We start from the raw sequence: 24,115 nt of genomic DNA, 5'->3' as shown, positions 1-24,115 counted from the left end.
GCACTTAAACAACCCTACAATGATCCACAATCGCGAGTGTTTAACTGATGTGCACTTGTTGCTTAGAAAATACCCACAATGCACTATAAGAGTTCACACATCGAATGAGCTTCCGCATCTGACCATTAGATGGCATCCACAATGGTGAATTTTCTTTTCGGCTTAGTCCCTTTATTAATCTTGGGTCGCCACAGCGGAATGAACCGCCAACTAATCCAGCATATGTTTTACGCAACGGATGCCATTCCAGCTGCATCACATCTCTGGGAAACATCCATACACACTCATTCACACTAATACAGTACGGACAATTTAGCCTACAATTCACCTGTACTGCATGTCTTTGGACTGCGGGGAAAACCGGAGCACCCTGAGGAAACCCACACAAACACTGGGAGAACATGCAAACTCCACACAGAAATGCCAACTGACACAGCCGAGGCTCGAACCAGCGACCTTCTAGCTGTGAGGCGACAGCACTACCTACTGTGCCACTGCGTCGCCCTAAAAAAATTATTCCAATTTTAAATTTTAGAATGTTCTAATTGAATAGGGCACAGGGGGGATAAGTGGGAATAGCACACAGCTAGGAACTATGTTTCTAACTACAGCTCCAGAGGTGTAGTTGCAAGCATAGAAGTTTGCGACGTAGTATGCGAATGTTCGCTGAAACAACGGATTTGGGAAACGACAAAGCAACAAACTATGTTTGTAACTACACAACTTGCGACCTTAGTTGGCTAACGATGGTTTTCGGAAACACACCCCAGATTTATATACGATATAAATTGGGTCTCAGACTGTGCAAGAAGGACAACATTAACTTCCATTTAAAATATCAACATTTCTATTACCCTAGTATTTTCAAAGGAGTTTTTGCGATCGCCTGCTGCTCCTGAAGGTGCTTGTCTTTAAACGGCTTTTCATCTCATTTTACGCTTGAACAACTAAATGAATGTTTAAGTCTATTAAACTGATTACATTACATTACAACATCAAGGCTGTAAAAGCAACCGTATGAAATTAAAAAAAGTCACATTAACCTTTAACCAAAAGTTTATCGGTAGAGAAAAAAACACTAGCTGTGCGTCAAACCAATTATGGTTGTTTACGAGGACATGCCTGAAGTCCTTGTAATTTAAAACGCTGAAAAATCATACTTTTTCTTAATTTTCATAATTAATTTCGCCACATGATTCCTGCAAGGGTTGGGTTTAGGGCTAGGGCCATATAAATAAGCAGTTTTTACTGTATAAAATGCATTGCGCCTATGAATAGTCCCTGTAAACAACCAATACCAATGTGTGTGTGTGTGTGTTGTGTGTGTGTGCTGAGGTGTTGCTCCATAAGTGTGGGCATGTGTCATCATGAGTGCCCGTTTGAGCAAGGCATTGGCTTCCTGTCTGGCAGAGTGTGATTGATTTTAAAGGCTGGTGTGGTACCTGAGGACTGATAACCAGGAAGAGGACTTACCTCGCTGACTTGTGCGGGCAGTTATTGGAAAAGATGGGGCTTCCAAGACAGATATAGTATTCAGTGACTTCAGTGGTGTTAGCAGAAGCAATTAATCTCTCTACCTAACCGGTCCTGCTGGTACTGCTATCTGCTTGTTAAGTCACTCATCACAGTTTGCGGGACCCAAATGCTGTCATACTCCCCTTATTCACTAATCCCTTCACTAATATGTAGTCTACTTAATGTCTGCATGAACCGGAAGCTGTAACTGTTTTCATGTCCATATTGTGACACGGTTCCTAGCGAAACAGAATATTGAATGAGAAAACAGTGGGCGTGGCTTGTTTTTTCTACTGCGAGCTGATTGGATGTAGTAAAGTAGGCATTTCATTCAGAAAGATGGAGAAAGGGGTTTGGGAGAGTTATTACTGCCTAACCGACTCCTCCAGCTCACCATTTCTGTTTGCTGTCAAAACTGACAGCTGGAGGGGCGTGGTTAAGTATGTTAGCCACGCCCAATACCTCAGACAGACCTAATCTTAGAATGTAACTGAATTTAACAAACAGAAAGTGCATTTTCAGATTTTAGTTTTAGATTACAAGGGCAAACAATTTTTTTTTCTCTTAATAACATGCACAGATGAGTTGTTCACCACAAAACTAGCAATGTGAGCTAACAAAATCAATATGGCTAGTTTTGATTTCGTGTGTACTTTAAGTCTGATGTCACTCAGCACAGTGTCTAGGATCCAGATGCTCTCAGACTCTTGCTGTATCCCCTTATTCACTAATCCCTCCACTAATATATTCCACTTAAAGGTGTTATTTAAATAGTTATTTAACGCTTAGCAAGCTGTCTGTTAGTAATAAAACAAAATATTTAGATTTCTGTCATGTATGCAATGTTAATTTAACAAATAATTAATAATTTATTTAGAAACTTGCACTGATATGCCTTTTCTACCCCCACCACACCACACAACAACCTCAAAACATTACACAATTCACAGGTGAGTGGGCTTGGCAAACCACCTGTAGAAAACACACTCTTTCATCTCTCTGACACTTTAAGAACCGGACGCCTCCCAGCCCCCTCTTCACTTCCGTCCGCGACAACCTTCCCCAGCACCCCACCACCTCCCCCCTCCTCACTTTCATCCGTGACGCTCAACTTGACACCAACCCCGAGCGCCCTGTTCTTCACTTGCGTGAGTGCGGCATGAGCACCGTGACGGCGGCAAGGTCGTCATTTGCCTAGAGCGCCAGTTAGGCTTGTGCCACTCCTGCTTTAACCTACACTTACACCAGTTTTTGCACAATTGTACCAGACACATTCTTACAATCACATCTTGGGCCCTAACATAAACCTGGTGCAATAAGGTGCAAGATGTGTATGGCACGATTTGTTGCTATTTTCAGACCAGTGCAACCCTATTTTTTCACATTTTGCACCACGTTGCTTGAATAGCAAATTTTTTTGTGCCACTTTGTGGACTCATGGGTGTGCCGGTCTATAAAGGAGGTGTGTTAAGACCAAGCGGCAACCTCCCGCTCTCCCTCGGAAAGCCAATACGGAAGTAACTGAAACTGCAATTCATCATAATAGAGCAAGTTGCAATTGAGCCCACTGTTAGAATGGCCAACTTTACAACAGAAAAAAGGTGTTTACAGCCTGGTACAAAGAACGATTTTGGTTCATATAGCTATTATTACCCTCCATGACAACTGTGAGGGGGGTGAATTTTTTTTATAACTCATCCATTTCCTTTATTTTAGGTTATATTAAGTTTGCATAATTAAGGGCGTGGCCACTTGAGTGACAGCAAGGTCTCGCTGGTCGCCGTCACTTCACCTCAGCTGAATCCGGCAGATTAGCCACTGATCTCGGCATATTCATCGTATATTTGTTTTGTTTTATGTGGCTTTACACAGTCAGCTGCCTTTTGGACTTATTTCTTACAATTATCAGATGATATGGGATGCTGTGTGCACTTAATTGTGCTCACAAACCATTCACGTGGCCTGGTTTCCCATGTGAGTAAAGTTATATACTTGCATACCATCTCTATAAATGTATTTGTTTTATTTAAGAACATTTATCATTAATATTTTCTTTAGACCTGTAAAGCACTCCAGAATCTGACAGATTGGTTAGCTGTAGGCTCTAGAACAGTCATCTGAAGTGTTGTCATACAGTGTTATGCCTGGATTTCATCAATAGTCTTGCATTTACTAACACACACTATATCTGAAGTGTTTGGATGTAATTCGTGTTTTCCTCCTGTAGAAAAACGTCATAAGAGCAATGCTTAGTGGCTCAATGTATTACTACAGTGTTTTTAAAAGTCTAAACACTTTATTAATATAGTGTACAACCAAGCACATGTGGTCAGAACACAAACGAGTCGCAGTTATTAAAGTATCAAGCGTTTCTCCCAAAGTAAAGTCTGTCTGCCAGGTCTAAGCAAAGTGCCAGCAGGCGTCTGTAGCCCCGCTCACTCTCCGCCTCTTTGCCCTTGTTTGGTATCCCGCCGTGGGTGCGATGACGCGCGAACAAAATGGCGACGGTTGGCCGCGCCTACTTGTAGCTTCTTTTGCAGTGTTCAGAAACCTATGGGTGACGTCACGGATACTCCGTCCATATATTTTACAGTCTATGGTTAAGACGCATTGTTGGCGCATTGCTATTTTGAGGAACTGAATTAGACTGCGCCATTGACCAACAAAAAGTTAAAAGTCCAGCACAGATCACATTATTTTTGCACCTATGTGGGTCCAAAACATGTACACATTGCTTAATACACACAGGATGTATAGCAATACACAATTATCTTTTGGGGGGCTTTTTTCAGTTTATTTATACAATTCAATTCAATTCAACTTTATTTGTATAGCGCTTTTACAATGTAGATTGTGTCAAAGCAGCTTCACATAGGAGATTATAGTACATTGAAACAGTGTCAGTTCAGTTTTCACAGTTTACATTAGTTCAGTTCAGTGTGGTTTAATATTCACTGCTGAGAGCAAATCCATCGATGCGCAGCTCTACAGCTCCCGAACTATGCAAGCCAGTGGCGACAGCGGTGAGGAAAAGACTTCACCAATTGGCGAAAGTGAAGAATTAAAAAACCTTTATAACAATTTGTATTTGTATAATGTTATTATTATTAGCAGTATTACTTATTAAATGCATATTTCTTTTAATAAAAACAAGTGTAGATTTCTCCACCTGTTGGGTTTTGGAGACGTCTGCGTCACCATATGGGGCATAAGAATTGGACGTGTGTTTTGGATATAACTCAGTTTTTTGACCACACTTCATTATTATTGTTCGTTGATTCGTTTGCTGGAAATTAGAACTGAATTTAGAAATAGTTGTAAAACTAATCTTTGTGCTTAACAAACGCAATTAAATATCTAGGCTAATGGATGTCTTCAGTGGAGTGAGTTTCCACCATTTCCTTACTTCACGAAAGTAAATGAGCAAAGTAAAGAGTAAAAGTAAAGTAAAGAGAAAGTATAGCATAGAAAGAGAAAGCGTTTAGTTTTCCACTTACAAAGTCCACCATGTAAAGAGCAATTGCGCCATGGCACGATGCAACGGCCTCTTAAAAGGAATGGGAGATAATACTCTGATTGGTTTAATGCAGGTTATGCTCAAAACACACCCAGAACTCATTAAGAGAATAAACACAACCCCACGGTTTCTGCTACATTCATTCGTCCGTGGTGGGGCGCCACACCAAAATTCATCACCACGGCTACATTACAGCTTCTCATTCAAAACATTCGGTCTTTTTTTTTTTAAATAGCGGGTTATAATCGCACAAAAACGTATTGAAAGGTAAGTGAATTATAACAGCGTGAACTTTTCTGTAATCGTAGTAGTGCTGTGTGTTTAACCTTTTAAGGTGACAGTCAGTCAGTCAGCTTGACAGACGTGTCAGACAGTGCATGATGTGTGAGGCCAGCAAACATGACGTAGCTTTCAGTTATGATGAACACAGTTTCCATAATTATATTTTATTTATAGATAAAGGTCTGTGGTTCTGCATACAATGACTTTATCTTGCTGGAGTTTATAGCCGTTTCACTTTACTTCAGGACGCATTAATGCCGCTCTGTAGGTCTGAGACGTTCATAAATATTCCTAGCAAATCTAATAAATGTTGGAGACATTCTCGTTACATAAACACGCTAAAATATACTTCAGCTGCGTTTATTTTAGGGCGCGCAATATTATTTGTTCACGAGCAGAAGAAATTGGCGCTCGAGCACAGAGATTGACATGCTCGTAGGCTATTACATGAATGCGATCTCGACTTAATACTGCGCTCGTGACATTTGTCAATGAAATAACGCCACATGTAGTTGGTAGATCTGTGTAAAATGCCCAACAGAGTCTGCCGCCATAGCTGGAAAAAAATCCTAGAGGAAACACTGCAACCCTTTTAGAGCATGCGCCGGGACGCAGAGCGTATTTTACTGTCCTTAAAATAGCAATAGTGCATTCGGACAACGTCCTTAATGCTTTTTCGCTATGTGCTTTAGACTTTGCGCTTAGATCGTTAAAATAGAGCCCATATCTTTAAAAAATAAATAAATGTGCTTTTATGAAGTGAGCTTCACACAGGTGAGTGGGCTTGATAAACCACCTGTAACACTCTTCTCACTCTAAGAAAACAAAACAAAAATGCACTCCTCCCCCTAACTCCAGCACTTAATTCTCTGAGCACTAGCAGTTTCTGTGTATAATTAGCACTTCTTGTGTGTATTGCCTCCTTTCGTTGAATAACTGAATGCTTACTCAATTGTAAGTCACTTTGGACAAAAAGCGTCCACTAACAAAATACAAATGCTTAGTAAATCCAGAATCGAACATAAAGTGCTTCAGGGGGTAGTTAACATACTGGTGCTCATTGAAGAAGGGATTCATAAAGATAAACAACAAAATCTTAAGTTCAATGCACTCAAAGTACGTGAAAAATATCCTGACGAAGGCAAGTGTTGCCGAAATGCGTTGATGCTGTTTTTAAAGAACAGCCATGTAAATGTATAATACTTACTTAAAACAGAGCTTGGTTTTGAAGTATTCAGCCTGACTGTGTGTAATTTCTGCTTTCAGCCGTGACCTGCGCCGCTCCTCCACCCATCTCCAATGGTCTGCTGGAGGGCCGTGACTTTGAATGGGGCACCAGTGTGAGCTACAGCTGCTCCCCAGGATACGAGCTCTCTTTCCCTGCCATCCTCACCTGTGTGGGCAACGGTACATGGAGCGGAGAGGTGCCCCAGTGCCTGCGTGAGTACTGTACAAACTCCATTAATATTAATCAAACTGACTGCTGCTTCATCCCTGTGGGTGTTTGCAACCCCATGCATGCCAACATTTCCCAAAAAAATAAAAGCAGCAGACGGTTCATCCTTGGTTTTAAAACTAAAGTATACTTTGTTTTTGTGTGCATGCACAGTTGAAGTCAGAATTATTAGCCATCCTGAATTATTAACCCCCTGTATATTTTCCTCTAGTTTCTGTTTAACGGAAATAATCTGTTTTCAACACGTTTCTTAACATAATAGTTTTAATAACTCAATCATAACTGATAGGTCCCACTTTATATTAAGTGACCTTAACTAATATGTACTTACATCGGAATTAATAATTCATAATGTACTTATTGTGTAAATACATGTATTTATTGTGTACTTATTCTTAATTAAATACCAGTATGTAATTACATCTGTAATTAAATTCTGTAATTAATTCTGTAAATACACTGTTGACCCTCCCTTACACCTAAACCTACCCTTAAACCTACCCATACCACCAAATCTGTCCATAACCCTACCCCTATCCCAACTCAACAGCAACATGTGTTTTCAAATACTGTACATTATAAACACAGTGAGTACATTGTACTTATTTTTGATGCAAGTACATAGTAGTTAAGGACACTTAATAGGCACCCTGATTTCTTTTATCTTTGCTATGATGACAGTACCTAATATTTGACTAGATTTTCTCAAGATGCTAGTATTCATCTTAAAGTAACATTTAAAGGCTTAACTAGGTTCATTTAGGCAAGTCAGGTAATTATGAAAGTCATTGTATAACAGTGGTTTGTTCTGTAGACAATCGAGAAAGCATATTGCCTAAGAGGGCTGATAATATTGACCCTAAAATGGTTTATAAAAAAATTAAAAACTGCTTTTATTCTAGCCGAAATAAAACAAATCAGAGTTTATTTAGCAGAAATAATATGATAGGAAATATTGTGAAAAAATCCTTGCTCTGTTACACATCATTTGTGAAATATTTGAATTAGAGTTTACAGATGGAGATTGTCTCTTTCTTTTTATCTCTATGGACATTATGAACATTTAAAATGATAATATGTAGAATGTAGATGCATCTTCACGTTTTAGACTGTGAAACAATAGCGCAATGTTGACAGATTGTCAGTAAGCTAAGTAGTGTGAAAACAGTCTAAAGCACACATCCAAGCTGTGCATTCATTGCCAAATCGGAAGTTTACTCTGGGTTTTGGGTCTTTAGATGATTTAGTTGCTGTTTGGCGTAGATGTGATAAACATACATTAGCTATGTTTCAATCCACCTATTTTTATGCGCTTAAAAATACGATTGATGGAAACAGCAAGATGCACATCAATTTTGAAAATGCACATAAAAACATCTGCACATAACTGAGTAGGATAAACTTTTTATCTGATAAGAAAAGATGTGCATAAACTACGATAGAAACGCTTTTACTGAACAAATTACAGTATGCGCATTTAAAAAAGTCATGTGATTTTGTTATAAGAGCTCATGTGATGATCAAAATGTGTGTGAATGGACAAACCAGCAGGCTGAGTCCACTGTAAAATATCTGAAATGTTGTTTTGGTCATTCTAAAACGCCAAAACCATTTCAGCATTAGTGTTGTTATAATAATTATTACCTCCAGAACTGTCAAGAATGTCTGTGTTTTGCGTTTCATGGCTTCAAACGCCAACACGTGTTCATTGCGCGTCTGGAAGGGACGCTTTATTCGCATGTCTTTTATGTGATAGTCCAGTTTATATATATATATATATAAAGAGTCATTCATTTATTATTTTTCTTCAGCTTAGTCCCTTATTTATCAGTGGTCGACACAGCGGAATGAACCGCCAACTATTCTGGCATATGTTTATGTTTTTCCAGCCACAACCCAGTACTGGGAAACACCCATACACACTCAAATACTACGGCTAATTTAGTTAATCCATTTCCCCTATAGCACATGTGTTTGGACTGTGGGGGAAACTGGAGCACCTGGAGAAACCCCACACCAACACAGGTAGAACATGCAGACTTCACACAGAAATGCCAACTGGCCCAGCTGGGACTCAAACCAGCGACCTTTTTGCTGTGAGGTGACAGTGATAACCACTGAGCCACCGTGCCACCCCGCTTGGTTAAACTACTTATTTAAAATTTTTTGAAAAAACTTAATTGTTTTATGTTCCACCCCTACATAAATTTGTAAAAACAATGAAGTTAAATTAATCTATTTGCGTTGGGACATCATGAAGAAATTGTGTGGAACCCAGCAATTTTTTTTAAAGTGATCCATAATTTGTAGGCGTCAGCAAGATCTACTGGATTTTCTGTTTAGGTGGGCTTAGCACTGGATATCAGTTCTGTCTGTTTCAGCACATCTGATGCTGTATGGTGTTGTGAACATCTAAGATGGAGAAACTCCAGACGTGCTATTGAGAATTTAAAGTTTAAAAAGCCTAGTTATCACAAAGGTACCCTTGTTTTAGCCCTCACATGGAACAAAAGCAGGCGATGTCTTTTGCTGGAGAAAGAAAGAAAGCGTTCCTCTGACTTTGTCGGGGTGCAGATTCTTTTTCCCTTCTCCTTCTTTTCCACTTTTATTTTATATCTTGACAGCATATCTATAATTCATCAAGAAAAGTCAAGTTTGTAGTGCTGGATCTCAGGCGCAGTAGTCTGACCAGCATATTTATGACGGATCAGACAGTCGGTGACGTCAGCCGTGTGATTGATTTTTCCTCCAGAGAGCCACTGTTTGCCTGACAGTGGCAGGGCCGCGGTGAACGTTCATCACAGAGCTCAGGACTTCCCTCTGTATTCTGTTCAGAACAGCACACAAACACACTATTCTTACTCTTCATGCACTGTATTAGGCTTGGGCTCATTATTCTTTTCTCATCTTTTAAAGGGCACCTATTTTACACCTTTTTTTCCAAGATTTAATATAAATCTTTGGTGTCTCCAGAATGTGTCTGTAAATTTTCAACTCAAAACACCAATCAGATTATTTATTAAAGCTTTTTAAATCTGAGCTGTTATGACATTGTAGCTGTTTTTGTTGCCTGTGGCTTGAATGTAAATGAGCTGGTCCCACTTGCCAGTCAGAGCCGCAGCCTTCACATAGATAAACAGCACAGTGACAGACAAGAATGAAGCAGATTTCCTTTACTACAGTATGAAACTGTTATTTGATATATTTGTTGTGGGGTTAACTCAAGCCTTTCTGCAATGATTCAATTCAGTCCAATTCACCTTTAATTGTATAGCGCTTTTACAATGTAGATTGTGTCAAAGCAGCTTCACGTAGAAGATTATAGTGAATTGAAACTGTGTCAGTTCAGTTTTCAGAGTTTAAGTTCAGTTTAGCTCAGTTCAGTGTGGTTTAATATTCACTGCTGAGAGTCCAAACACTGAAGAGCAAATCCATCGATGCGCAGCTCTACAAATCCTGAACCATGCAAGCCAGTGGAGACAGCGGCGATGAAAAAAACTTCACCAATCGGCGAAAGTGAAGGATTAAAAAACCTTGAGAGAAACCAGGCTCAGTTGGTCACGACCATTTCTCCTATGGCCAAACTTCTTGTGCAGAGCTGCAGTCTAGACGTAGGAGGCTAAAGAAGCTTTACATCAGTGAGACTCGTCTGTCCCTGATGTCTCACAGGAATCAGTCTCATGCTCTCCACTCCTCCATGACCACCACAGCAGCTGCTCAGGATACGGCCTGGTCCAGGATTATGGAAACCTTGGGATCATCTCTTCGCAGGTCTTGAATCACATCAGTGGCACTGCATAGTCTCTGAGGGCCTCGGGAAGAGTATCTCCAGGTAGAAATAGAGAATAAAGAGAATAATTAGTGTAGCTGCTGTTCATAGTGTATATAAACGAAATGTAAAAACCTGCGTGGAGCACATTCATGTATCATACCGCTAATGAGTGTATGCTTTACTAAAAAGATCGGTCTTTAATCTAGTTTTGAATTGGGATAGTGTGTCTGAGCCTTGGACATTATCAGGAAGGCTATTCCAGAGTTTAGGAGCTATAAATGAGAAGGCTCGACCTCCTTTACTCGACTTTGCTATTCTAGGTACTACCAGAAGCCCTGAGTTTTGAGATCTTAAAGAGCGAGTTGGATTGTAGTGAGACAGAAGGTTGGTTAGATAAACGGGAGCTAGACTATTTAAAGCTTTATAGGTAAGAAGCAATATTTTAAAATCAAAACGATGAGTCACACAATGTTGTTAAAAAAAAGTTCACGCACACACACCCACACACACAGCATACATGTTTAACTTTGCACTGTGTTTGCACGGCAAATGTGACAGGATGCACGTTAATATCCACTGCTGTATGGATATCCATTTAGTTAATGTACAAGATAAAGCTGATTTAAGTACACAAACCGTGATTGAAGCGTCTTCTTTTATAATTGTACTGACACTATGCGGCTGTGGTGATGAATTACAGTGATTTTACTGTCTTTATCACTTTATTACTGTCATTATTTAAAAACATTTTAAACTTGTAAAACTCTTTCTTGAGGTGCAGATGATCACAGCAAGCTAAACAGACCTTTTAATCCCAGTTGCTTTGCGCAGGTCCTGTCTTGTTGATATGATTATACGTGTTACTACGGAGACATGTTAATATGCAGTTGTCAATCAATCCGGTGGGCGGGGAAACTGCACTCCTACATCACATTGTGGTGGGCCTCAAAATGGGAGGGATTTGGATCCTATTTTAACGTCAGGGAATTTTTAAAAAAGAGGCTTATCGTGTTTATATCACGCCAGTATGACTGTGGACATACTACACCTACACACAGTTCTGTCCAAACAGCTTACAAAAAGTGGATTTTCATCATAGGTGTCCTTTAACAGAAAGTATTACTTTTTTTCAGAAAGGATGTCTTAAATTGATCAACATGTTACAAAAAAATCTGTTTCTAATGAATATTTTTTTTCACTTTCTATTTATAGAAGAATTCCAAAAAATCTAAAGCAGCACGACTGTTTTCAACAGTGATGATAGTAATAATAAATGTTTCTTGAGAATCAAATGAGTGTTAGAATCATTCTGAAGTATCATGTGACATTGCACTGCAAAAAAATGCTTTTCTTACTTAGATTTTTTCCCTTATTTAAAGTCTAAATATCTAAAAATTCCTAAATCAAGAAGCATTTTCTAGACAAGCAAAAAATATTGTCTTTTTTCACAAATAATATGTAAAAATTGAGTGAGTTTTTCCTCAAAACAAGCAAAATAATGTCCCATTCGTCAATAATTTTGCTTGGAAACTCACTTATTTTTGACATTCATCATTCATTCATTTTCTTTTCGGCTTAGTCCCTTTATCAATCCTTATCTATCTTATCCAGCATATATGTTTTACACAGCAGATGCCCTTCCAGCTGCAACCCATCACTGGGAAGCATCCATACACACTCATTCACACACATACACTATGGACTATTTAACCTACCCAATTCACCTATACCACATGTTTATGGACTTATGGGGGAAACCCGGAGGAAAACCACATGAACACGGGGAGAACATGCAAACTCCACACAGAAATGCTGACCCAGCCAGGGCTCGAACCAGCGACCTTCTTGCTGTGAGGCGATTGTGCTATCCACTGCACCATCGAGCTGCCCTAATTTTGACATATTATTTCTAAAAACAAGACAAGATATTTGGACTAGAAATAAGACAAATCTAAGTAAGAAAAGCAATTTTTGCGGTGTGAAGACTGGAGTAATAACTCTGAGAGTTCAGCTTTAATCACAGAAATAAATTACATTAAAAAAATGTTATACAAAAAGCAAAATCATTGAAATATTTAACATTGTTGTTGTTGTTTTACTTTATTATTCATTAAATAAGTCGAGCCCTGACGAGCATAAAATACTTCTTTTACAAAAGTTAAAATCAGCAGTGTATAATGTGCACAGTATGCAATTTTCTCTATGCATAAAATATCTGGATGACCTACAACATTTGCCAAATTGTGCTGTATAAATACAACACACTGTGTGAAATAAGGTATCCCACAAGGCAACACGCTTGATTTGACCTTCTGTTTCCACTATGATGAATAAACCAATTGAAAGATTCAAACAAGTACTTCAATTTTATATTTTCCTTCTAATTCCAACATTTGCATCACCTTTTCTCACTTTCTGGAAAAAAAGTAGGTCTGAAAAAAAGATTTAATAAAAGTTTGAGCTCAAAATGTCTCAAAATATTTATTACACCATGCACTAAATACCTTTATTGTCGTACTCAAGGAAAAACGCATTGCTTTTGTGTGTCTTTTTACATGCAAATTAGCCCCTGCCCCCTTTCCAGAAGAGGGTGGAGCCTTCACGGCAAAACAAAAACAGCCATCTGCATGTATATTCATGTATTTATTCGTTCATTTTTCTTTAGCTTAGAAACTGCATTCCAAAAGGCTAAAATTCTGAAAAACTTAAATATAAAGCGGCACAACTGTTTTCAACACTGGTGATAATAATAATAATAAATGTTTCTTGAGAATCAGTTCAGTATGTTAGAATGATTCTGAAGGATCGTGTGACAGTTGAAGACTGAAGCAATGATTCTGAGAGTTCAGCTTGGGTGGAGCCTTTACAGCTTGTGCCTCGGGTACTCTGGCAAAAATAAAACATCTGCATGTGTTTTCAAGCCTTGTCGGTTTAAAATCTTGTTTAAAAAAAATGGCAATCTGAGCACACAGGGCATTAAATGGGCAAAGCAGTCAGAGGTTGAGTGTTGGTTATGGGTAAGGCCAGACAGAATCTGCGGACGTTTTTTGCTATTTCTGCTGAGAATTTAGTTAAAAATCTGTATATTTATGCGGAATGATTTTGGAAGTATCATCACTAGAAACTTAATATATATATATATATATAAAAAATACATTTATTTAATGTTTACAATGCAAATCCAATTAGATCCACTTATTTATTTAAATAAAGCAAGTCTTTCATATAACGTATCTATTAAAGGACAGAAAATATAGCTTTATAAACTCAAATCAAATGAAAATGTCATATTAGTCAATATTATTACTGAAATGAATGAAAAAAAACTAAATAAATATTACTATGCACACATTTTCAATCAGAATTATTACACCCCCTGAATTATTAGCCCCCCTGTTTATTTTTTTCCCAAATTTCTGTTTAATGGAGAAGATTTTTTCAACACATTTCTAATCATAATAGTTTTAATAACTCATTTCTAATAACTGATTTATTTTGTCTTTGTCATGATGACAGTAAATAATATTTGACTAGATATTCTTCAAGGCACTTCTATACAGCGTAAAGTGACATTTAAAGGCTTAACTAGGTTAATTAGGTTAACTAGGCAGGTTAGGGTAATTAGGCAAGTTATTGAATAACGATGGTTTGTTCTGTAGACCAGTGTTTCCCAACCCTGTTCCTGGAGGCACACCAACAGTACATATTTTGGATGTCTCCCTTTTCTGACCCATTAACTTCAGGTGTTGGAGTCTCTTCTGATGTTATGATGAGTTGATTCAGGTGTGTTTGATTAGGGAGAGGTTTAAAATGTGTACTGTTAGTGTGCCTTCAGGAACAGGGTTGGGAAACACTGCTGTAGACTATCGAAAAATATATAAAGCTTAAAGGGGCTAATAAAATTGACCTCAAAATGTTTTTTGAAAAATTAAAAAACGCTTTTATTTTAGCTGAAATAAAACAAATAAGACTTTCTCCAGAAGAAAAAATATGATCAGACATACTGTGAAAATGTGCTTGCTCTCCTAAACATAATTTGGAAATATATAAAAAAGAAAAAAATTCAAAGGGGGGCTAATAATTCTGATTTTTAACTCTACACAAGTAAATTAATAGACTCAATGATGGGCTAAAAATCTGTGGATTCCTGTGCACTCAGATTCCATGTGGGCCTAGTTATGAGTAGGCCCACGCAGAATCTGCCTGCGCAGAATTCCACAGATTTCCGCAAATTTTTAGCCCATCATTAATTCTGTTTATTTTCTCGAGTAAATATGTGTAAATTTGTATTTATTCAGTTTTTAAATTAATTACAGTAATATTATTGAGTAATATGAAAATATTCATATGATTTATTTACAATACAGTTTGTACAGTAGTATTTTCTGTCTTTTAGTAGAGACATTATATAAGAGACTGGTTTTGTTTACCAAATAAAGTTGATCTAATTGGATTGTAAACATTAAATAAAAGTTTAGAATGTATTAATTTTTATTTCATATATTCAGTTTTTAGTTATGATTCTCCCAAAATCACTCCGCATAAATCCACAGATTTTTAAAAACAATTCTGCGCAGAAATAGCAAAAAATGTCCCCAGATTCTGTCTGGCCCTAGTTGTGTGATGTCGGGAATATTGTAAAATGTTTATTCAGAAAACAAAACTCACTTGAGGAAGTTCAGAAACCGTGCTTAATGAAATCAAGAATAACTCTCACTACAGCGATCATGTGGTTTGTAACATTTAATGAATGTTGAAATGGCAAGTAAAAAGACTATGCTCTATTATATACAGTCAGATTTATTCGCCCTCCTGTGAATTGTTTTTTCTTTTTAAATATAGTCTTATTTTTTATTCCGGCTTAAACAAAAGCAGTTTTTTAAACCATTTTAAGGTCAAAATTATTAGCCTTCTAAAGCAATAAGTTTTCTCGATTGTCTATAGAACAAACTATCATACAGTGACTTGCCTAATTACACTAACTTGCCTAATTAACCTAATTAAGCCTTTAAATTGCACTTTAAGCTGAATACTAGTATCTTGACAAGTCTCTAATAATATATTATGTGCTATGTGTTATTAGAAATGAGTTATTAAAACTATTATGTTTAGAAATGTGTTACAAAAATCAGCTTAACAGAAATTGTTGAAGAAAAGGGGGCTAATAATTTAGGACGGCTAATTATTCTGACTTCCCTGCAATGAGCACATAATCAGATGCCTTTATGATAACAGTAATGCATGCATAATAGTTTTACAATGACAAAGCTTTTCAGCGTCGTTCATCATGGCAACCATTTTAAAATGATTTTTTAAATCTGTTTGTTTCCATCAGCTAAGTTCTGTGGAGATCCCGGAACCCCAGCGTTTGGCTCGAGGGAAGGCCGCAGCTTCATCTACCAGTCTGAGGTGTCATTTAGCTGCATGGCTCCCTACATCCCAGTGGGCAGCACCACACGCATTTGCCAGACTGATGGCACCTGGAGCGGATCCCATCCTCGCTGTATAGGTAAATCAATTATACTGACATCGTTTGCATGTCTTTAAACCATATGTTCAATCCTCAGTGAACCAGACTGCCATAATAATTGTTATAAGCATGTATATCGAAACCTAATAATCCTAGAACCGGATAATCATCCAGCTGAAACTGACCGCTAACCATTCAGCTAACTCTGCTAAGCGAAAAGCAATTACAGTCACTTAAATCATTTGTCTACTTAACGTTTCATGCTTCAGCTCGGCGAAAATGTCAGGAGATTAAAGGGATAGTTCACGCGAAAATGAAATTTACTCACTGTTTATTCTCTTTAAAAGTGATAAGGTTCTTTTGTTGAACACTAAAGAAGCTGAAAGCCTGTAACCACTGACATGCATAGAAAACTATGACAATGCTATGGAAGTTAATGGTTACATATCTTCAGCATTCATCAAAGTATCTTCTTTTGTGTTCAACAAAAGAAAGAAACTCTTAAAGGGTCGGGAAAATGTATGGGGTGTAACGGATCCCTGTTGATTCTTGAGTCATATGGATCACAACCCACGGTTCAGAACACACGTGACCCACAGATTAATTAACAGATTTTTTGGCTTGTAGATTAATCTTAAATTTGTAACGATCGCAGTAAGATCGCCTCTCGTATCATTCAAGTCACATGTATGAAAGCATTTAGGCTTTCCTGTAAAATATAATGACGACAGAAGAAGTTGTGGAAGATTGTTCAGGATGTGGTGGGTTTCATTAAAGGTGTTTTCTGTCACTTCTTGTTAAGCCTGCATTAATGCATTCAGTGTAACGCTGCATGATTAATCATTAAAAGATCAGGATCTCAACACCAGGGCCGGATTAACCAATAGGCAATATGGGCACAGGCCCAGGGGCCCGTGTGCAGTTGGGGGCCCTTGCGAGGGGGGGGGGGGGGGGGGGGGGGAAATCCCGATTTTGGACTGTATTTAGGCTAAGTGCAAAGAGCGCACATCGTTGGAATAAGCTAGTTAAGTAAAGCCTGGTTTATACTTCTGCGTCAAGTGATCGGCGTGACCCACGGCACATGCAACGGGCATAGCTGTGCATTTATACTTCTGCGCGCTGTTTCTGTTGCTCTACAATTGCACTTCTGAAATGCTAATTGGCAGTGAGGTGTTTATGTTCCTCTGTGTCGAGTTTCTTCACTGGTGTTTGTTTTTTCTGTAAGCTTCCTTAATGAACAAGTGGTTCAAACTCACTCATTTTGAGGCAGGAACCGGTAGACGTGCAACAACTTTAACCATAAGGTTAACACAAAACAAAATTTTTCATCCGGCACTCCTTCACGGGACTCAACACTTGTAAACAGTTGCTCCAACAGACTCGCGCGGCTCTCAGTCCCGCCCACACTCGTCAGCCCTTCCAAGCCGACCAATCACAGAGCTTGCGTTATGCGTCGTTGCAACGTGTAGTTACATTTTTAGAGAGGTGCGCATCAGCGACGCCCACAGCGAGGGCTATGCGTCCACTACTGCGCAGCCTACGCCTGTGCTTGACGCAGAAGTATAAATCAGCCTTAATCCATCATCATTTAAATGAAAGAGACAACAGAAGTAAAGAGCGCAACAAACAGCAGCGTGAGTGGCGAAGCTCATAAAGCTCATGGCAACATTTTTTTACGCGGTCGATCATGAACCCGGTTCTAATCCAGCATCTGATGAACACGTTCTTCTTATTTTCCCCCACTATAATCAGATTTAGCCTACTCTTCATCACGAGGAAGACAAGTAGGAATCATTCATTAGTGTGTGTATTATGGAAGACTCAGATTCATAGAACTGGATTGGAGAGGTGTTTTCCAAATCATATAAGTTTATAGAAGTTATATATTGAAAATACACCTAAATATGAATATAGATTTTTAGTACTGCTTTAGTGAACTTAAGTATATTAAATCCATTAATTTTCACTAGTATTAGTATTTTTTTTTCAAAGTGTGCTTTAAATGCTTTATAAATAAGTTAAATCTTTGTAGACTAGAAATATATGTACTGTACATCATTTAATTTTTAATTGTGGGTAATACATTATAAATTAATTTTATTTAAAAAATATTATATTAATCTTATTTTTAATTCAACTATAGCGCCCAGGTAGGGGGCCTACAAGACATTGTGCCCAGAGGCCTCTGAATTCTTAATCCAAGCCTGCTCAACACCCACGCAACATAAATTATAAATCTATATAATCTTTCGAATCGCTGCATTCAAATCTGTGTTTGAAAAAGGCAAAAATCAAGAAATCAGATTCAGTCTTTAGTCTTTTGAGTTACAAACAGTCAAATAACACAGAAGTACTGGGAGAACAGTTTAGAGTTAAGATAAAACCGCTGATGTTTACGGTAAAGATTAAAATCACAATCATTTGTATTTAACTTGACGCTCAGAAATAAAAGTTGTAGGCAGCAGTTACATTATTTAACCAATAGGTGGTGACAATCAGCCATCAAAAATATGCCACCGAATAATTCTTCAAAAATGACACATCTAGCAATGAAACGTGAAGGTTTATGAGTGAATAACTGAATCATTTATTGAAAATGAGACTAAAAATAAATATGGGTTGTACAAATTATTATGTTACATTAATATATGTTGTGTTATCAGCAACAGTAGAAGTAATAGTGAAAATATATTTTTAATCAGCTGATTATTTCTTCATTTTAGTTTTAATAAAGTTACAGGTTCTTAGTTCTGTTTCTTAAAACCAAAAGCGTCTTGCAGTGCTGTCTTTGTAATAAATGGAAAGCAAATTCCATTTGTCCTCCCTTTTTTACAGTGGCCAAGAAAATCTTAACTCGCTGCAATTTAAGAAAGCACATGCAATTACAAAAAACACCAGCAAAAAAGAAACGATCTTCATCAATTTGACAGCACACGTGTTGCAAATTGTTCACAACACAAACAACTGAAGAAACGTGCAGCAAATTGGTCACAGCACTCGCAAATATCCACGTAACACAACAGAAATGTTTCTAGGGGACCCAAAAACATGACGGACCCTGCTGAGATATGGATGTGTTAATATGCCGTGACTGTTGCTCAGTGAAGTGATTGATGGTCTTTGAAAGGTGAGTTGTTTTTCGCTTATTTTAATATCTTGATTACCAACATGAGTCCGTCATGTTTTTGGGTCCCCTAGAAACATTTCCGTTGTGTTACGTGGATATTTGCAAGTGCTGTGACCAATTTGCTATGCATTTCTTCAGTTGTTTGTGTTGTGACCCATTTGCTGCGCGTTTCTAGTGGTGGGCAAAGCGAGGCTTCATGAAACACTGAAACAGTTGAAGCAAATGTGTCGAAGCTTCGAAACGTTTCGAAACCCCACTCTACGGTGACACCTAGTGGTCATTTTTTGTGTATTGCACTGGAACAGCTTCAGCAAAGAACAGTTGAGCAGATTGAGGTATTAAACCCCACTTTGTAAGGATAAACCCTCAAGTGATTTAGTGGAGTGGTGAGGGTTCTTGACTACCATGCGGGGATTGTTGGTTCGATTCCAGACTGATTCAGCTGTTTTGAGATGCTTTAATATCAGTTTGAGATGCTTTGTTCGTGCATCGTTCTGTTTCAACATTAGTCTGACATCCGAATAAACACTTTGTGAATAAATATGGCTTGTTTTGGTCATAAAACAGGGCTGTTGATAGATCATATACAGTTGTGGACAGAAGTTAACAAGAATTATTTATTATATTCATTAAATTTCCCATTTATTGTATTTTATGAACGTCTACCCCAACCCTAAACCCAACCATCACAGAACTGTAAATATATTAATTATTGTTTTACAGTTAAAAAATGATGCTCTAAATTGATGGCGTATCTGCAGCTGTATCCTATCTAGAGTGCACCATAACAGTAACATCATTAAAATGCATAAAATCATGATTTTGGAGTATTTGTACAAGTCGGGAATCGAACCCAAAAGTCATTTGAAGCCTGTAACAACACACACATGCACAGTCCACTAGGCCATACGAGACAGAACTTTTCAACTGACCCTGTCAGTTAAATGCAGATTCTGCAGGTCTTGAAACGCTTCTGAACTGATCAATGCTTTGAATCGCTTTAGTCACGTGACCAGGTGTTTCGAAACACTTTAGTCACGTAACCTGGGTGTTTCGGATCATGCTTCGGTACAGTGTTTCGAAACACTTGCGCTTCGGGATCTCGGCACTGTGTCGAAACGTCAGTTTCACGTCAGCCATCCCGACGCGTTTTTTCAGTTGTTAGTGTTGTGACCAATTCGCAACACGTGTGCTGTCAAATTGACGAAGATCGTATCTTTGTTTGCTGGTGTTTTTTGTAATTGCATGTGCTAACTTAAATTGCAGCGCATTAAGCTCAGCCACCATACTTTTTTGACTGATCCGTAAAATGGTCCGATCCATGACTAAAAACTATAATGTGATCCGAACCATGAGATTTGTGATCCGTTACACCACTAGGAACAAGTAAAGGGTGAGTAAATGATGACACAATTTTAATTTTGGTTGCAAAGTGTCCCTTTAATCTCCTGGTTTATTTTTAAGGTTTCCAGTTTTTTATTTTTGGGTGAACTATCCCTTTAAGCTAGGTTGTCAGAATTGTGACTTTTGACTCCAATAATGGCTTCCAGTGTCTCCATTTTTTTAATCTTATGACAGCCACCCACAATGAAAAACTCTTCTGGTCTTATTTGTACCCCACAATCAAGCTCAAAAGTATTTATCAGCAACAACTCCATCGAAATCGATGCCCTCCTACAGTCCAGAACAGTGCGACCCAAGCAGACCTGATGCTGTATTGACACAATAATGGTGGGAAATAACAGAAACCCTCCTTTAGTGAGCTCAGAACAAGAGGAGGGGGAACAGTTGGCAGATCAGGACAGAGTATGAAGTGTGAAACCAGGGAAAACCAAAGTGCTTGAGAAAGGACAACTTGACTGCTGGCAATGACATCTGTTGTGAAGTTAATATTGTCCTTTGCAACTCGGCTCGAGTCCTGTGACCTTCTCAAAGTACTGAGACAGTGTTTGTTTGTATGTATACAGTATGAATACATTAACAAGTAGAATAAATTAACATATAAGTGTTTTTAAGTTAATCATAATGCCTTCAAAATGTGTCTTTGCATTCGGTGTCTGTTTTGATCAAAGTATTGTTATTTTATTATTTAAAGAGCCATACTGTTTTTGATTAGTATTCTTTATTAATGAGTAATTCATGTATATGTATATCAGTTATCCCTATGGGATGAATGGTTGATTAAATATTGAATTTCTAACTCATGATTGCACCAAAAACAGTCATATTTACGTCTAACAAGACAAAGTACATTATTTAACTCGGATGCACGTTCACTTTCAGATAAAACGGTGGTACATTTTTCATGCTGCAGTGGTTTGTCAATAGGCGTGCATATATACATTTTTATCAACTAAATTCAGGCCCAAAAGTGTGTGAGATATGAGGAAAAGGTTAAATATATTTCCCAAAAACTCTAACACTAACACAACTTTTGAGGTAATTTTACAAAAAAAAGTAATAAAATCATACCTGAAAGTGGTCTTTTTGCAGCTGGAAAGGCATCCACTGATTAAAATAGTTGTTGGTGGTTCATTTCGCTGTGGCGACTAAGCCGAAGGAAAAATGAATGAATAAAAGTGGTCCCATTAATTATTTTCATTCATTCATTCATTTTCTTTCGGCTTAGTCCCTAATTTTATCAGGGGTCGCCACAACGGAATGAACCGCCAACTATTCCAGCGTATGTTTTACACAGCCACAATCCAGTACTGGGAAACACCCATTTTAGTTTACATTTAGTTTATTCAACTCACCTATAACGAATTTCTTTGGACTGTGGGGGAGGAAACCCAAGCCAACACGGGGAGAACAACAAACTCCACACATAAATGCCAACTGGCCCAGCCGGGACTCAAATCAGTGACCTTCTTGCTGTGAGGCGACCGTGCTGCCCCCCCATTAATTATTTAAAAATATGAAATTTATTGAAGAAAAAAAAATCTGGAAAACGAATAAACTTCTTGTTTATTCTTATATCATATGCAAACAAAAATCAGTGCTTTTTTATTTGTATGTATCTTTTCCAGGTTAAAACTGACCAAAATGTGTTGTGAAGGTTAGCGTGACCATAGACTGAATACAAGTCCTTTTATTTTAAATACTATTAATGATACTATTTAAAAAACATGTGATAAAGTGAAATATGAGTTGTTCAAATCAGTTTAAAGCCAGTTTAACAACATTTATGCTATCTGCAACAAATGTTCAGTATAGTGGTTACGACTTTAAGGTTTAGCTCTAGGGGTTAAAGAGGTATCATTTCGACTCCATTTTGAGAGAGTTGTTGGCAAAATAGCAAATAGACAACCAAATAATGCAAAATTAAGTGAATTTATTTACAAAAGTGAAAAGAAGTCAACCAGCAAAAATAATGTATATAAGTTTAAGCGTCTCACAAAAGAAAGATGAAATCAATTAAGGTATGTTATTAAGGGAAAGAGTATTTTTAAGCGCCGTCAAAAGAAAGCAATATAACAAAAACCCCATCTAAACTATTAAATAGAAAATAAACAAACAAAACATCGTCAGCTATTGCACGCCATATCTAAACTGCACTTCTAACAAAAATATTAATAAAAACGTACAGCCAGTGGTGCTCGCTTCTGAACTTGTGTGTTTAGACAGTGGACTTTTCTGCGTATTGCGAGATGTATGTCACGTGACCACTAAACTAAACGGGAATTTGGAAACTAATGATCAGGGATCATGGAACAAGTACATACAAAACAGTAACAGCGTACCACAACTGAAACAAGAACAAAATCAAACTCTAAAGTCAAAGCAACATAATATCACACAACACAATCCAAAACACACAACCAGAGCAGAAAGGCAAACAAAGCAAAAGCAAGAAATCGAGCTTCCACCCTCACGTCCCTTTAAACTTTGGGTTTCCTTCCTAATTGGCAGCGAAGGTGGTGATGTCACAGGGAGTAATGATGATTGACGTCTTCACGAACGAATGGGAAACTAGAGTAGGCGATCCTAGGAAAATTGAGAGATCGAGAGAGAGAGAGAGAGAGAGAGAGAGAGAGAGAGAGAGAGAGAGAGCGCACAAACAAAACAATACAGGCACATACATTGGGCCAACAGTATTTAAAGGCTGTAGTCGACTACACTGTAAAAAATACATCCGTAAAATTTACAGTAAAAAACCGGCAGCTTTGGTTGCCAGTATTTTATTGTTAAAGAGACTGTACAAAACAGTAAAAGTAATTCCTCGTTTTTACAGTAAACGACCGCATTTTATTAATTTATAGAGGTAATATGTCTGTATTTTGAATAACCAACATCTACACATCTTTCGTTACACAGTTAGACACATTAGCATAGCCATATGCATGTGGTGTTTAGAGAGTTACATAATGAACCAAAGCTCATCACTAACAATGTTTCCCACAAGCAGAAAGTATCAGTGTCTAGAAGGTGCTCAGTGTCATTCACACAGATAAACACCAGTATGGTACCACGCATGAAATTAAATTAATGAAATAAACATCGTTTATTAATATTAGATGTAACATAAATCTCTAATGTACATAACTGATGGGGAAACAACTAAAAAGATCCAAAATAGCGTCAACAAAAGCATAAAAAGTGATGTGCCATACAGGGAATTCTGGGAAAGTCAATTTAAGGTTATTTGCTGTATATATTAAGGAAACATTCTGTTAACCAGGTTACGGATTTCTACTGTAGCATTTTTACAGTTTTTTACCGTAGAAATCACAGACATTTTTTATAGTTTAGCGTAAAAACTGGAGGCTGAATCATTTAGTGGTTTCAAATCTGTTTTTAAAGCGTATCCTTTTAGAAAAGTAATATCTTATTGTGCTATAATGTACTTTTGACCATTTTTTATTGTTATAATGGTTGTTGTCTTTACTCTTTCTCTCTTTTTATTTTTATCTATGTAAAATGCTTTGTGATGTACATTTAAAGGCACTATAGAAAGTTTACATATACTTTATTTC

The 24,115-nt window shown here is 37.6% G+C and overlaps 1 protein-coding gene across 1 annotated transcript in view; it reads left to right on the top strand.

The window, feature by feature from the left end:
• The window catches only part of csmd3b (CUB and Sushi multiple domains 3b), a 1,051,207-nt gene that overhangs the window by 962,722 nt on the left and 64,370 nt on the right, over positions 1-24,115 (top strand). Inside the window, exons 60-61 of the mRNA XM_056479206.1 lie at positions 6,581-6,754; positions 15,878-16,051. Of these exons, the coding sequence (XP_056335181.1) occupies positions 6,581-6,754; positions 15,878-16,051 (348 nt within the window). The remainder of the gene's footprint in view (positions 1-6,580; positions 6,755-15,877; positions 16,052-24,115) is intronic.

This window comes from Danio aesculapii, chromosome 19 (genome assembly GCF_903798145.1).
Source record: "Danio aesculapii chromosome 19, fDanAes4.1, whole genome shotgun sequence".
NCBI classification, from domain to species: Eukaryota; Metazoa; Chordata; class Actinopteri; order Cypriniformes; family Danionidae; genus Danio; species Danio aesculapii.
This window is presented reverse-complemented; position numbering and strand designations above follow the sequence as displayed.